Source organism: Choristoneura fumiferana, chromosome 4 (genome assembly GCF_025370935.1).
Source record: "Choristoneura fumiferana chromosome 4, NRCan_CFum_1, whole genome shotgun sequence".
Taxonomy (NCBI): domain Eukaryota; kingdom Metazoa; phylum Arthropoda; class Insecta; order Lepidoptera; family Tortricidae; genus Choristoneura; species Choristoneura fumiferana.
This window is the reverse complement of record NC_133475.1, coordinates 12,303,795-12,320,991: the sequence shown is the minus strand read 5'-3', so window position 1 is coordinate 12,320,991 and position 17,197 is coordinate 12,303,795. Positions and strand designations below refer to the sequence as shown.

The 17,197-nt window shown below is 36.8% G+C and overlaps 1 protein-coding gene across 1 annotated transcript; it reads right to left on the bottom strand.

Moving 5' to 3' along the window:
* Positions 1–520: 520 nt before the first annotated feature.
* On the bottom strand, positions 521–15,335 carry dmpd (F-box protein dampened). The gene is made up of 8 exons (XM_074086969.1): positions 15,167–15,335; positions 14,563–14,876; positions 13,241–13,489; positions 11,743–11,938; positions 9,259–9,466; positions 8,540–8,738; positions 7,957–8,076; positions 521–7,106 (listed from the first exon to the last, which is right to left on the bottom strand). The coding sequence occupies exons 2-8, from the start codon at positions 14,839–14,841 to the stop codon at positions 6,783–6,785; spliced, it is 1,575 nt and encodes a 524-aa protein (XP_073943070.1). The 5' UTR covers positions 14,842–14,876; positions 15,167–15,335; the 3' UTR covers positions 521–6,782.
* Between the last annotated feature and the right edge of the window lie 1,862 nt (positions 15,336–17,197).

The window sequence follows — 17,197 nt, the reverse complement described above, 5'->3', positions numbered from 1 at the left end:
AAAATCTAATTTTGCGATTGGATATAAATGTATTGCACTATGGAAGAAACAAATAGATACAAAGAAAATGGTAGTGTGAACAATTATAAGAACGTTAATCGGATTTTTAATCCATTTAGGAAACCTTTTGCGTACTTACCATCAAGTACGCATTCGAAATTCAGGCACAATAATAATATTTAATTTCTATGTCCCTTATCATTAACAAAGAGTGTTTCATAAATTCATCATAATACACACAAATATACACTTACAGCATATTTCAGATAACAAGTGACCATTACTGTGCCTTTTTCAATTCGTCCAATACAACAAACAAGCAAGCGGTTGAACAAATTATATTCTCTTAGGGAAAAACAAAATAAGGCTTCATTAGATACAATTCACGTGCGTTTTTTCGAAAAAGTTCTATAGTGAAAATAGCAAAAGTAATAATGATCATTAAACATTTAGATATTTTAAGCTTTTTTACATGACATGGAGTCCCAGGAGGATTATAGTATACTTGATGTGCTCAAAATTTTATTATTTTTGTTCAGTGCCGGGAAGGCTAAAACACTTCTACAGTTGCAGCTATCTATTGGAACGGCCAAGGTGCTCCAATATCTGAAACAGCAACTAACACCGAGCCCCAGAGCTAGGCAGTATAATAAATAATATTCGAATTCAATGGAATTAAGCAATCTGGTAAACAAATGTGGTAACTGACATTGACACCGACTTGTCTATGAACCTAATGATGTGAATGCACTTTAAGATACTTCAGTCAGCAGTGAATAATTATTTTAAATTTATTCACATTTCATTATTTAAGTATTTATTATTTGCATGTTTAGTTATGATAAAATAGTAGCTTAGTAATAAATGGCTTCTGAGTTCTGTCCAATGGGGCAAAGATTCAGAATGGCGGGTGTACCATTATAAATATAAAATTACAACTATACAAAAAAAAACTCAAAATGTACTATTCAGTTCCTACTTTAAAAATAATCGTAGCAGACCATATATTAAGTTATTACAATATGGAGGTACACCAGCCGTCCTGAATGTCAGGACGGTTATACGTTAGACGGTAGAGGGTATACACTAATACAGACGGTTAGACGGTAGGCGGTATACACTAATACAGAAAGCCAATTTGCTATGAACCTATTGATTATTGACATACGCTATTACTCGAAATTAACAGTCACCCTGGATATGTGGCATAAATGTGCTATCATGTAGAGCGTGACTCCTTCAGCTTTTAGAATCACGATATCTCAGGAATGGTAATTCTTAGAAAAAAGGTTTGTTCGATCAAATAATAAATTTTGTAGGTACAGCACTAAAATCCAGACTAAACAGACTTCAGTGAGTAAAAAATGATCATGCCAATTTGACAAATATAACGAATTTTCGTCTTCCAATTATATAAAATAAATATATTTACACATTTACTTAATGATACAATGATTGTTAAAAACAGTGGTGGGTTCATTGAGATGTGAATGTGATCGGGATTGGCGTTCAAATATAAGTAACTGCGGAGTAATCGTGAAAAATGCTTTGTTTAAACGATTGTTTAATTCCATTGAATTCGTTTTTTTTATTTATTAGTTACATTAACATTTTTATGGGCGGCTTGCAATGACTTGGCTGCCAAAATTTTATTAAGAGTTCTTCAGCGAAAGGAAAAGAAGGTGAAGCTTATTCGGAAAGTAAAGCAAGAGCCTATAAAAATTAAGAGTTGTTAACGCGAGCCCCTTTTTCGTTTATACAAAAATTACACGGGCAAATAGAGCCAAACGGATATTGACTTAACTGATGTATGAATAAGGTGCATGTAGTTATTATGTGTATACATGTAAAGTAAATAACTTTAATTACGATTCTGCCGGGACTTCAAGCTCGATATGCAGTGGAAACTATTTTAAATGGACTACTTAATCTATATAATTATTATGTACATAATGTAAAATACTCATTTACTAAACTTTCGTATGATTTTAGCTCATTTGCAATATTTATCTCGGAAATGAATCCAATAAACTAAGACATTCATACATTCCTGCGAACGACAGACCAACCTCAAAACCGATGCATAATTATTATGTTATTAAAGTTCATAGCCACAAAATTTATAGCTGGTTTAAATTTACAAGCTCAAAACTTACACGAATCGCACCATCACCTAAACTATCTTTAGAAAAAGCAACAATTTAAAATATATCAGACGTTCTGAACAGAGTTAGTGACCAAAATCATATTTCTAACACTAAGGGGCTGTTTCACCACCCATTGATTAGTGTTAACTGACGGTTAAATGTAATGCCGTCTCCGTCTTTTCGAGAAAAAAAAACAAATAGAGACGGCAACACATTTAACCGTCAGTTAACGCTAATCAAAGGATGGTGAAACAGCCCTTTAATCTCAATTTATCTTATGATAAGAGTAGAAAGAACATGCTATAATCAGTTCAGGGCCCAATTGCATAATAAAGTACAAGCTAATAGTATTAGTGAATTTCAATGCAAAATCGCTAATAATATTAGCTTGTACTTTGTTATGCAATCGGGCCCAGATGTACTCACTCATATTTGATAATTTGCCTTATAATGCTAAAACATGAAACAGTCTACGGTTCTACACACAGCATACATAGTATGTACAATCAGAACTATTTACACAAACATTGAAAAGGGCAAACATTTAACGAGTGATTCGCTTGATAATAAACACACATGAGCAATAATTTACTCTTTTCGGCGTCTGAACAATACAGCCTCCTATACTAACTTGCGGTTTATAAGTTCCAATAACAGAATCAGAATATTTTACATATTACCATACGTATTAACGCACATACATTACCATACGGTAAAACTGTATGTTCGCTACTGCAAAATCTGGCGCAAATTGGTAACTCTTATTGTCCAAAACATTTCCGAGATCCTGGCACTTGATATCTCGTCTGTACTCTTATAGTTCACACAAATATTATAAACAACAGGTCCTACATCTAAATGAAACAATTTAATTATATTATTGATTTACCCATGATCATTGTATTCATATTATTGAAATTTCTACTTTTAACATATTATGTTGGGCAAGGTCAGTACGGAGCAGTTTATCCAACAACAAAAGTAAATACAAAATAAGGTAAGCTACCCAATAATTGGTACTGCGATTTAAATAAAGAATGAATATGCCAAAAATAGGATTATATACCTTTTAGTTTTTTCAGGGGCGGATTCTATTCGTGAAACGGAAGGGTAGGAATTAAATTTACAATATGCCTTTTCCCAAGCTGAATGTCTGGGTATCGGTATAAGATTAACAGATTGATATATTTCATTACAGGTAATTTTTCTTTGGGTAATAAATATGGATCCGCCCCTGCATTAAAATCTTTATTATTACTTCCATGCTAATTTTACATATTGATACACTCTGATTACTTAGATAAATAATTAATCAACCGAAAATAATGAAGCTTCAAATTCATGAAAAGTTATATCACATTATAAGGTTGATGGCGTGATGACAACTTGACAAGAATTTTCCCAGTGAGGGATTCGATATTTTTGATTAAAAAAGGTTTTCCGTGGTTTTTTTTTATATAATGTACAGTAGAAGTATGGAGAATCTAAAAAATATTTTTAAGAATAGTTGTGCGTATTTGATTCTGGACATGGACGATGCCGTGGATAAATAGGGAAGGGACCGGGGGGAGGGTGGGGCGTAGAGACTGTCGATATGTTCTAGTCGTCGGTCGACTATTTCCAATTGGCAAAACTAACTTCCTGCCCACTTTGTTCGCATTATTAAATTTTTTCAGTCGTCATCAATGATTTAGAGACAAAAACAAAGCTGTCTAATCAACTGGGAATAACTTTGATAGGTGCTTGTTTCTCGTTTGTCTCTCGTTCTCTATCCTACTGGGTAAGTGAAAGGATCAAGATGGACACAGCAAGTTACGACGGCTCCTCGCGCAAGCACTCTTAGTGGGTACAGAAACAATGGTGACCACTGAGCACAGCCCGCCAGTGACAGGATGCAAGAACTGTGTGAAGCCCTGTGAGCATGTCTCATTAATTACGTAACATATTGAAAATAGCGTTATGCTGCATCTAGATTACTGTCGCTTAACTATACATCATGTCACAAAATATTTATTTTATGGTAGCATCACTATATTATCATAAATATATTTTATTTGTACATTACACATGTGATTGTTTAAGACTATTTACAGATAGACACACTTCCGACCTTCACCTCTATTCACACCGCCTAAACAAAACTAAAATAAAGTCAGGGCTATAAAACCTAACATTAACCTAATGCACGTAACGTAATGTTACACGAACATAAAACAGAATAACCATCCAAGCATCGGTAAGGCAATAAACAATGGTACATGTCTACATTTCTCTTTTATTTATCAGTTATCACGTACTATTTCATTGGTTGTTCATTTTACTTAACATATTCCCTAATCGTATTGGAGACAGCTGAAAGATGGTCCATCGTGATTTTAGTGTTCCTCATTATCACGATCATTTAATTTTTTAAAGGCGCGCAATCGTTAAGCGACAATACAAGTAAAAAATGTGTATACATGAAATGTGACTAACGTGGGAGACATTTGATTTTGTTGTTTACATGCCCGCGATGATTGCAGTATAAAAGCATCATAAAAATAATTACAACACTTACTATTCACCGTAAAGAAATCTATCTAGCCATTTGGTATCTAAATACTGCCCTGAAATGTGTATAGCAAATTACAGTGAACAACTTATAATATAATTAATAATCTATACTAACTAAATAATAGGGGAACTAATTGAAGGTGATGCACCTTTAGTCGCAAGATCTTAGACTTTAATTCTGGAACAATACTCCCTCGAGCATGGAGAGTTAATGTGCCATCAAATGTTGCCAACGTCATGGGCCGGTAATGTATGAGGAAAAATAATTCATAGTACAGTCAGCAACAAAAGTAGCTGGTTACTTTTGTACTTTGTCGTTTTACAACCACGTACTTAGCGTCATACAAGATTGACAAACTTGTTAATGTGACAGAGTAAAAAAGTAACTAGCTACTTTTGATGCTGACCGTACAATACCTGGTTTTGGAGTAGGATTCTTTAATGCCTTGTACAGAACTATACTTTTTTACTGAAGATTATTTTCAAAATCGCGTTTTTTCCCAAGTTTAATCGACACAGAAACATAGGTAGGTTTAGGTTATGTTGTTTGAAAAAAAACGCGATTGTGAAAATAAGCTTCAGTAATATGCTTTTTATTACCGAAGCTTGTTTTATCTGTACAAGGCATTAAAAAATCCTACTCCAAAACCTGGTTTTAAAGTAGGAATTATTTGTCCTCTCCCAGTGCTGGTAATATAAGTTGGTTATGTACGGGGAACAAGGGGTTTAACTTAATATACATTCAAGTTATTCCCCTGTCGGAACTATAGCAAAGGTTTATTCAGTAGTGAACTTATCAAAAATAATATGGTTGCTACATATGATATAAAAATAAAGTAGATAAATTAGAAATAAATATAATTTTCAAATGAGAGTTGCGTTTGTACCTCGTAAGTCCTAGAGTACTTTGTAAAGTACAAATCAATAGTAAAAATAACTGCCGAATGCATTATGTCAATGAAAAAATAACTTTAACCACATAGAAATAAATTCTAAACTAGAAATTCTCGGCTGCACTACATCTGTTGTACGTCAGGACTTACGAGGTTAGCACAAACGAAAAAGTATTTAATCATACCGTTGTAACTTCGACTATGCTAGTTGGTTCAAGGGAATAGCAGATCAGGCAATTCTGCGGGTACTCTTTAACGTAATTAACTTAATTTGTTTTATGGATCAAATAAAGTTAATAGTGTAATGTATTTTTTAGTTTGATTATTTAGACAATTAAAAAATAGTCTGCTTTTGTGAAGTAGTGGTGAATATTGTATTTTTATGTAAAATAATTGTGCTACCGCCGGTAGTCAATGGATAGCTTGCACTTAACACGCTCTTCCCTCTTCTTATATCAACACCAGCGTCAAATCACAATGGTATGCATTCATTGCCGAGAAGCGTCTACTTTTATAGGTTAAACAAAATGTGACAATATTTTTTGACTTTAACAAGGAGAGCCTGCTCCTACGAAAATAAGGACACTACCGCATGCTATATGAATGTATTAAAAGTCAAAGACCTCTTCGCATAATTTTTATTTGAATCAAAAGAGGCTTTACTAAACAAATAGATAGGCCTCATTTGTGATAATTTGTATGTATAATACCTTGCTCAACCAGCAATTAGATCTTGTTAAATTATTCTAGTACGTTAGTAATATTTAGGCCAAAAACTCTTCGACATTGAAAAAAAAACAACAAAAGTCGTCGTTACGAAAACGAATCACTACATGCACGATTGACATACCTACGCGTATGTAACAAAGCACGCATGCACAATCGAAGTGAAAGAAAACCTTTACGCTGTAAAAATAATGATTTATGTATTTAACTTAGCCTAACTCCCGTCAACTAACGTTTTTGCACCTCCTATGAAATACAAGCGAGTTTCAACGCCAAGCGCGATTTAGTCGAGTGAGTCTGAATTTCGCACGGATGCGATCGCTTTTTGACATATTCTAAAGAATATCCGCCGCGGGCGTCAAAAATGCTAATTGATCTTGATGTAGTTGAGTCTATCGCGTAATTCATGAAACTGGGTAGTGTACGCTCATCCATTAGTGAAAAAATAACGTCCTGTGTGTGTTCAAAGCTTGCGCGGGCGCGTGAGGCGTCGCTTCTTGCGGTCGGGCGTGGAGTGGGCGTCGGCCGAGGCGCGGCGGCGCGCGGGCGGCGTGCCCCCCGACTCCTCGCCGCCGCTCGACTCTGATTTATGCTCTTTTACTTTATCCGGTTTGTACTCCGCCTTGGCTTTCTGCTCTATCTTGTACTCTTTCTTAGGCTCGGGTTTAGGCTCGGGCTTGGGTTCCGTGGGTGTGTCAGCGACGGTGGGCACGGCGAAGGCGGCCGCGTCGGCGCTGCCGCTCGGCGACTCCATCTCGCACGGCTCCGTGCTCGTACCGGCGGCCCACTGGAATACACCGACAAAACATATCAAATACTGTACTGTACTCTATCACAACTAATTAAACTACAAAAGCATTGTTGGAGTGCTCATAAAGTAAAATGATTTTATAATAGTAGATTATTGTCGTGGCCTGGAAGTAGGCAATTGCTGGCTGAGTATGAGTATTAAACGGACGAGCTTGCGAGTCCGTTTAACTAATACGAAGCCAGTAATTGCTATTCCAGCCGTGACTAATATAAAGCTTATCTCAAAAATGGTAAGGGAAAAAAACTAAATTATAATAAACCCTTTCTCGACAAAATATATTATGATTATGACATTTAGTTTTATTCCAATAAAATATTTCATGCTTTCCCATAAATTATTGTCGAGCTAGCGCGCCTGCAATCTTTTTAACTTTTTAATTTTTCGCTGACCATAAACTATGCACTTCACCTTCTGATATGTAAAGAATAATGTCAACTTTTACGGTCATTTTTGAGAAAAAAATCTTAACTATTCCTACAGGATTAAATACAACTGTGCCACTTCTTGTATTCATTGCAAGCTCTTTACGATAATAACACGACGATATCTTCTTCTAAATAAGCCACTCTTGACCGAGTGGTTGTGGTCATGAGATGTCGCCCACCACTGTGGTCGCTGCCTTCGTGATCTATCACCATCGGTCTCTATTGACCTTGGTGACAGATTTGATGGTGTCGATCCATCTGGTGATCGACCATGTGGTCCCTTGCCTTAAACTACCCTGATTTACCAACAGCAACACTGTATCCTGTTTGCGAGTAACTATTTTAACCGACAGCTAATTGTAGCGTAATGTTCTAGTTCTAGGTCGTAGATTATTTATTACCTGCGCGAGCGGCGCGGCGGGCGACAGGTGCAGCGCGGCGCCGCACTCGGCGCAGAGCGGCGGCACGGCGGGCGAGCGCGAGCGCCAATATTGCAACTCCGTCTTGCACTTATTCAATTCCTGAAAACAAAAATACATGCAAGTTTAAAAACACGCAATGCTTATTTAATTCACATGAAATTTTCGTAACTTCGGTTGCAACAGATTAGAACTCAATAATACTTAAGATTTTTCCAATCTACAAATCCAAACTCCATTTTATGCACAAGTTAACGTCTCAGAATTTTTAAACATCTTTGCACTTTGAATTACTTTACTCTTGCCAAAAAAACCCTCAAGAGTTCTTGAATTGTAAACCACACAATGATAAATCGCTGGCCCACATTGTTGAATTAGCAGGAGTGTGCGACGCAGTCTCGCTAGCGATAATTAATTATATCGGATGACATGTTCCTAATTTAAATTTCGTCATTCTTCATGTTGTGCCCAAGCTCTCGTTTTGGAAGGCCAGTACACGGGACTGAGACGTGTTTGCAACAGGCTAACGTTAAGTGACGATGCAACAAGTGGCATAAAGTTTCACCTGCAAAAGTGTCTGGAACTTGCGACTTGTCTCCTCATTCTTCTTATCATAGTCATCGAGGCGGTTCGCATAGTCTAGGGTCTGCTTCTGCTGCTCCGCAATCTGCTTTTGTTGCTCTGCGATCTGCTTTTGTTGGAGAGCCGTCTTACGCTTGCAACTGCGCAGGTCGCTTCGCAAAGCCGACAACTGGTCATTATACCTGTAAATTACAAAGGAAAGGGAATACTTTATATAGATGATAATTGATTCGTTACGAAGCATTACTATTGGATGTAGACCTTTATCAAAAAATACCTAAATGTCATTTCTAAACCTTGGAGGAGGCGTTCCAACGCTTTGCTTTTCAGTGCAACGGATTACCAAATGCGGAAAATAATATTATGGAGAACATGTATAAGGTAAACATAGGCAGTCTCCTTATCGCTTCACTCCAAGCTTCATGATAGCGCTTATTCTCGACGTAAGACTAGTATTAGTTCTCGGAGATACATATCAGATGGGAAACCTTAACTATGTCTGTTGCTTCCTGGAATCTTCTGTATGTACACAATTAACAAATTACCAACGATATAATATAAATGGCAAGTTGGCAACTCTATACGTGCGAACGTGCTTGTAGCCACGATTACATTTCTTACTAAACCGATAATAAGAATCAGTCTAATAGTCCCGAAAAACAGCATATTCATACCTTGATTTTGTTGTCAACAGTGACTTACTTCTTCATGCCCTGCTTGATGCGGTGTATCCGTTTTCGCAGCACCATGTTGGACTGCGGCGGCGGCGGCGAAGGCGGCAAGCTCTCCTCCATGAAGGGATTGAGCGAGGAGACGCGGCGGTCCGAGGTCGCGCTCGCGGCCGTGCCTGCCTCGAACCCGCTGGGCGGCGGCGAGTCCAGGCACATGTAGGATTTACTACTCTCGCCCGCTGTAATTACCGTTATTATAACTTTCACTGCTGACAGTTACCTGCGTACATTGTTTTAACAACATTTCGTGGTGCGTGGAGGATTTATCGCTACCATCTTCGGAATAACTGTTTTATACTTAAAGATCTGTCAAACGAGCACACTCGTAAAGTGTTGTACTTATATGACATTTAAAAGCTCCATTTGAGTAAGGTACGCGTGCGAAACGTTTAAAATACTAGTAATCCCAACCCAGTGATGAATACGAAGCATATAATAAGAATTTAAGAGTGTTTGTCCTTTGCCTAGCACCCATAGCACAAGCTTTACTACTTTGGGACTAGGTCAATTAGTGCCAAGTGTCCCGTGATATTTATAATTATTAATAGTTGCCGCTATTACAATTGTTCCGGATAGTAATTTAATAATTAATTTGGCACATAGACATTGATAAATCATGCCACAACCTCAACTATGGCATAAGAAGATACTAAATTTATCCCCTTTTTTTTGATCCCGTGAGATTGCGATACTCGATTTTTACACGGACCTTTTTGTATTCTTATTTTAAAATATTGTCATTTTGATATTTAAATGGCAGATTAGTATGACTATGACATCACTGTGTCACCCTCACCCGGTGGAGTGCCGATAAGGCCAAAGTTGTAACTTATAGTTATAGGTTCAATTGTTAACAGCCTATCTCTGTTCACTCTGCCTTGATGAGCCCTAGGTTGCACGTCTCTGGAAATTCAGACGATGACAACAAATGAGTAACCTACTTAGGTTACTTATTCCTATATTTTAAGGTCAATCCTCCTGTAGTTTTATGCCTAAACTGCCTAAAATACAAATCGTTTCCAGACAGTCTAATCATCCATATGCCACCAAAGACAAATCGATACGTATCGAGACAGATTTGATTTAATTCTATCTATTTCTGTAGACGCAGATTAAATCATATCGCTGTAGCCACGCTGAGACATCTTTCTTCATAATTTTTCACACTTAAGGTTACCTATTGCTTGCACTCTATGATAAGATTGATTAGGCACTGAGGGCAGTTCGTCAATGATAATTGGGAAGGACATGTGAGGTCGCAAAAATCGATGACGATTTTTAAAAATTATAACGGCAGTTAATGTAGGCACCTACATTACATTAAGCGGCAATTACACTAAGTCGTATGCTTCATGTGGCGATCGCAAAAGTGTAAAGAACACGGTAGTCGGCCGCATTCGGCGAGCGATAGCTGCCACCGCCTTAATATGGCCGCCGCAGTAGACAGACAGACTAATGTAAAGACTACGTTCGTTCGCCGAAGTAGTTTGAAACAAGTTCGGCGACCGCGTTAGGTGAACGACTCTGAACTGACAAGCAAAACTCACTCAAATTTCTATCACTGCTCTTCACAAAGTCGTATCTAGTTAGTAATTTCATACAGAGATACGAGTTTTGTTGTAAGTAGGTATTTGGTACTTAGTGACTTGCTTGTCACCCGACGATTTCATCGAAATCGTTAGGGCAGTTTCCGAGATAAATAAATATATAGGCATTGCATTATAATGTTTTCATTAGATAATAAATTCAGTACAATAACCTTAACAACGACTATTTTTAAAAACAAACAATTTCGGATCTCCGGGCGGGATTCGAACCAGCACCTCCGGGCTTTATACGCCACGCCTACCAACTAGACCAACAATGCAAGCGAATTTTCGGTTGGTAACATACAAACCTCAAACTCGGAATAATAGAGTTAGGTAAATACGCTGCATATCCTACTAATATTATAAATGTGTAAGTTTGTAAAAATGTTTGGAGGTTTGGATGTTTGTTACTCAATCACGCAATAACGGCTCAACGGATTTACATGAAACTTGGCGTACAGATAGACAAAAATCTGCATTGAGACATAAGATACTTGATATCCCGGTAATGCGTTCCTGTGGGATAATATTTTAAGTTTAAACAAGAATAGAACTTGATGAATTGATTTATTTCGATATATTGAGTTTTTTTTTGATATCCGCGTATCAGCAGATCTTCGATATCAATATTTTTGGGTGTCGGTTTGGTATACAAAACATACCACCCTCCACCTAGGACGGCAAATCAAGGATTGCCAATACAGAAGCAGTGATGTGAACCTTTTTCTAAACCCATCAATGGTGCATGAAAGAAAATTAAATTTGTCACTGACCAAAAACCGCGATTGTGGGTGGTAACGGTAATGATACTAATGATGTTGCTTGCGACTATAAGATAAAATTAACAGAGATATTTTAATACTTACGTGAAAACGCTGTAGTGATGTCAAAGAAATCAGTACCAAAATAAGTTATTTCTGGCAAGTTAGGTTCAATATGTTCCTTAAAGTATTCCATGGCCATAGTAGTCAAATCGAACAGTTCATCTGTCACTTTATAAGGCCGCGCTAGTTTTGTAGTTGTTTTTAAGTATGACAAAATGCGGTACACTTCATCTAATATCTAAAAGCAAAATAATCCCAAATTACCTGATGAATCAAATTATGTAGCAGTAATTAATATGGATGTGTAATGAATGACAGATGTAACAAAATCATTATAATATGTATATAACAAATGTTGTTACCTATATCTTTCGAGCCACACCCATTTTATATTAATAGATATTAGCAATATAATATTTGAAACAAGTAAAACAAGTAAAACGCCTGCTTGTTGGGCAGTTTATAAATACATGAAAACACTAAATTTCAAGACAAGCTGACACAGTTAAAATCCATTGATTTATATAAGAACTAGCTTTTGCCCGCGGCTTCACCCGTGTGGAGTTCGGTTATCGCGCGCTGTTCCCTCGGGAACTGCGCATGTTTCCAGTCTCATCTCAATCAATTTTAATTTAAATAAATGACCACTTCTGGTGCACAATGTTTTAGTAAGTAATACAAAATACAATGTACTTTAATATATTCTTTTTTTCAACACAATCCAAATGAATGGCAAATGCACAAAAATATTTAACCAAATGAGTCATTCATTTGCAATCTAGACTGAATTCAATTATTCTTCATAAAATTCATAGCTTGTGCTTTACAAAGTAACACATGCAATATCCCATCCCATCCTATATAAGTCCCACTGCTGGGCACAGGCCTCCTCTCAGAACAAGAGGGCTTGGGCCATAGTTCCCACGCGGGCCCAGTGCGGATTGGGAACTTTGCATGCACCACATTAGATTTGAAATTTACCACGAGCTTTGCGGTGAAGGAAAACATTGTGAGGAAACCTGCACAAACCACATGCAATATGTGTGAATATATTATGTTACTGATTGTTCACACCTTATTTCAGATTTATTTTTAAGAAGATGTATCAATATATATTTTTTTAAATTTTAGCTTATTCCACCGTAATGGAGTCTTAGCATTTGTGGCATTAGTTACAAAATGTGGCTTTCTAAATCAATAATATTGGCTTCATGATCAATATGAATTATCATATTTTAAGTTAGCTGGTAAGATTTATTGAAAATATAACTTTGAATCTACTGATGCTTCTTATATTTTGTTCAGTGTTTTACGTGCAATAAAGTCACTTTGTAACTTATCATGTTGATTTATAAACAAAAACAAAGAGCCTTTGAGTTCTGAGAAAATAATGGATGGCCAGTTAGCCATTACACAGAATGAGTAGGTATATTTTTGGCACATCCTATCCTACTTGGCCAATGATTTCCTATAGATACTGTTTAAGCATTTGTAGGCTAGTTATAAAAATTAATAGGTACAGCCTAATAATATAACTTACCTCTCCAGGAAAGAAACAGCAGTGTTTCCTCTCAATGTGCTTCCCAAATGTCATTTGCAAAAGACTTAGCCTCATATGCAGAGTCTCAATAATATCTGACTCACAGGCCAAAGGATGGCTTCTACGTGCAGATTCTCTGCGAGGCATCTTCGCCTTAATAGATTGAAATCTATGCAGCATCTGATTTTGCAATCTTTGAAATGTTGAATTTAATATGCTACTACATAGTGTGTTAAAATGGCGATTAACCTGCAACAAAACATTTGTACACAAATTAGGGTCAGTTCAGGTAATGTGAAGAGGAATTTGGTGAAAAAATCACAAAACATGTTAGTGGAATTAACTATAAAACCGTTATTATTAGTTACATACAACTAACAGCAGTGGCGTAGCTAGGTAACCTAGGGCCCTGGGGCAAATAAAAAAATGGGGCCCACTGCTATCAAAACTGGTAAGGTTTTTTTAAGTAAAATCATTATATATACAAATACTTTAAAAATGCTAAGCAACTGTATCATCAGCTATAAAGCAGAATTTCGAGGGCCCCCTGAGCTTGAGGGCCCCGGGGCACTGCCCCACCTAGCCCCTTGGTAGCTACGCCACTGACTAACAGACACTTATTTTACTCTCTAAATAAGATCGCTCAATGCGAGGTTGAGATTGACCATGATTTTTGCAATATTTTGTCTAGTTCTTCAACAACATTATAATTTGATTTAAACCCACTTTCCATGAGCAGATTGACTTAACATTTAACTATTAGATCTGATGACCAATGTAATAATCAATTACCATTAAAAAAAAATTTTTTTATTTATTAATGAAACTTGACAATTGTTTTATTTTTATTTTGACCTAAGTCAATAGTAAAAGATGAATAACCAACAAACACCGTGCATCATGGTAAAAAATGTGATCAAAGGTTTTCTAAATCTTTGCAGCCCATGTAACATTTTATTATAAGTAATTATAATTTGCACCAAGTAAGTTTGCATTTGTGAAGTATGCCTATAGTACATACTCTATGAAGTCAATAAAATTCAGATTACGGTAGATTTTAAGAAATGAAAGTAGGTAAATGAATGAATGTAAGTATAGTGAACTGAGTTACCTAATATTTAATAACCTATGTGTACCCATTGGTCATTGTCTGGTTAATCAAGTGATATGCAGCAAAATGTCTCAATTGTGAAAGTAGCATTTTGAAGCACCCAGGATGCTAATTCCTGAATACCAGCACCAAATTATTTGATCTAGTACTTAGAATGGCAGTAAATTCATCAATTTCAAGCAGATTAGTAGTAGAATACAATTAAACTAACCATTCTAATATGTGACACGGTTTTGAAACCCGCGCAGCGAAAGATTTTCTCTTGTATTTCTATGGGCATATCAAGCAAATCAGTATCAAAGGCTCTCGGCGCAGGAACAAGCTGCCCGCGCGTCGAGGAGCTCGCGTGCGGCGACGAGCCCCCGGGGAGCTGTGAACTGGAGTGCCTTGTCACGCGCGGCACGGCCGCCGGCTCCCCGTGCAAAGAGCCAGCACCCTCGCCACTGCCAGTGCCGCCGCTGCAGCTGCTCATCAGCCGCGTCGACACCATCTTACCCAGTTTGGATGTCAGTTATATTCTGAAAACTACACTATCTCTTTAATATCACAACTCATTTTGGCAATTCCTATTCTTCCTATAAATCACGATACGATAGAGCAGGTTCCAGAAATACGAGGAGGTACCAATAAAACAAAATGTTACGATTATTTGTGCGTGCACTTATTTCTTACAGTAAAAATAAATTTTTGGGCGCTACAGTAAAGTCTAAAATGGTGGCCGTGGCTAGGTCGGTGATCACTTCTCGCCACGAAAATTGATTTCTAAAAATCCTTAGCTCTATGAAATTAGATTAGACTGTATTCAATACACTCACTCAAGAGTTCATGCACATGTTTTGTAAATTAGATCTTGATCGTTCAAAGAAATTAAAATTTTAAGACGCAATAGTTCCCGAGTCCGCTATGCTTTCACAAGAAATATTTTTTGTTGAATGAATTGAATCTTGAATCTGAATGAATCGGATTGGTCGCTCGACTACTCGATTGGAGAATAGAAAACGTTCACTTCAAGCTACCATAGACGCGCATCTTGTTTGTTGTCTATTACAGCTACGAGATAAAACAAAACGAAACCCTTTGTGGCTCCCCCTCAGAATCAGTACTTTTTATAAACATTTCTTTCTACTCTTAACTTAACAATCATATTATTAAAGACAAACTTCCTGAAATAAAGCTAAAACATTGAAAAACTTTAACTTTCCAGTAATTTTTACTATAAAAAACTTTCTTTACTTCGGTTATTATTTTCATGTTTTCAGCAGACAAGGAAAACAATTTGATTTTATTTCTATCTATGTCTAGGGCATTAGTGACTGAATGAATGAAAAACAAAGATGAAAAGTGACGTTCCGTTCAACGTTTTGTAGACTAGCCTGCTTTGAACTAGGCATCTGTGCTGCCATCTAAGCGTTGTTAACAGGAACTAGGGCTAAGGACGGGTACGTTTTATAATAATGTATAAATTTAAAATACATACAGTTGAAATCCCGAAAATTATAAAATATAATGCATCAAAATACATAAAGTTATTTGACATAAGTTCTAAACGATCAAAATATATAATAGCAGGGGGGTGTCACTACGCCATTCCGCCGCCGAGCCACAAGTACATACCGGGCCTCCCCAACGTTGAGGCGATTCAGTGGTTGCCGCGCACTGACCCGACCCGTGGCGCACGCCCGCGCTTCTTACGCAGTACGACTCACTTTACGTCGCAAACGCGTGTCATATTTTAATTGGCAAAATGTATCCAAAAAAAAATACTGCATTGCAGCTGATTGTCGGTACATACATACGTGTGTATAACAATAATAAACATAAGTGTATACGTGTGTGTAAAAAAAGACGGACTGTAAATAAAATGAATAATTGCATGTTAACACTTGTCGCGTTATTTTATTACGTATTAACCTGTTGAAGACTAAAGCAATAAGATTCTGCATTTTACCACAGTAACATACGTTAAAATGTGAACAGTTGTAGTAGGTATATTTTTTTTTATCCAAAATAATTTCCACCAAAAATTGCCTATTGCATATTTCTTTTCAATCCGTTCCATATGGGTATCAAGTGAGAGGGCTTTAAAAATAGAATTTTGACACAAAAAAAAAACAAATACAATGTGGCTGCCATCACAAAAGTAACGTTAAGCAATATAAACCTAATCGTCTGTACCTTAGTTCATACGCCGTAAATTTCAATTAATTTAATTGTGAATTTTGTGCAACTATGCTCAAAAGACATCTGATGATGATGACATTTCTAACCTTCACTAGTGTATTCCGGGAGAAGCAACAAGTAGCAACCCTAGCACTATACGTGCCGCGTTCGAATGAATACGAATTATGCGATAGACAGAGAAGCATATAGTAGGCACGATTCTTTTGCCTAAACGTCACTTTTGTTCGGCAGTGAAGCTTCTGTACTTGTACTATTACTTATTCTGTGATAATAGTTACAATGCATAATAGTTGTTAGTAATATAGCACCAAACGCATATGTTGATAATGTATACGTTCAAAATACATAAAATTATAAAAACTACATGAAATATCAATCAACACCTATACAGTATGTTTTCTATAATGGTTGGAATACAAGTCACGACACTGAAAATTCACAAAAAAAAATGGGTAGAATACAATTCTGGCACTCGCCGGCCGCTGCCGCGGCACGCTCACTTCGTTCGATCGGCTCGTGCTTGTTTTGGTCATAGTTGAACCTAACACGCTCCTCCTCGCAACGGTCGTCGTCGCACTTAAAGTTTCTATTCAATTAATGATCACACTTTAGTTTAAAATGTAAGGTCTTGTTAGACAATACGGCCTTCGGGCGGTATCTTATAA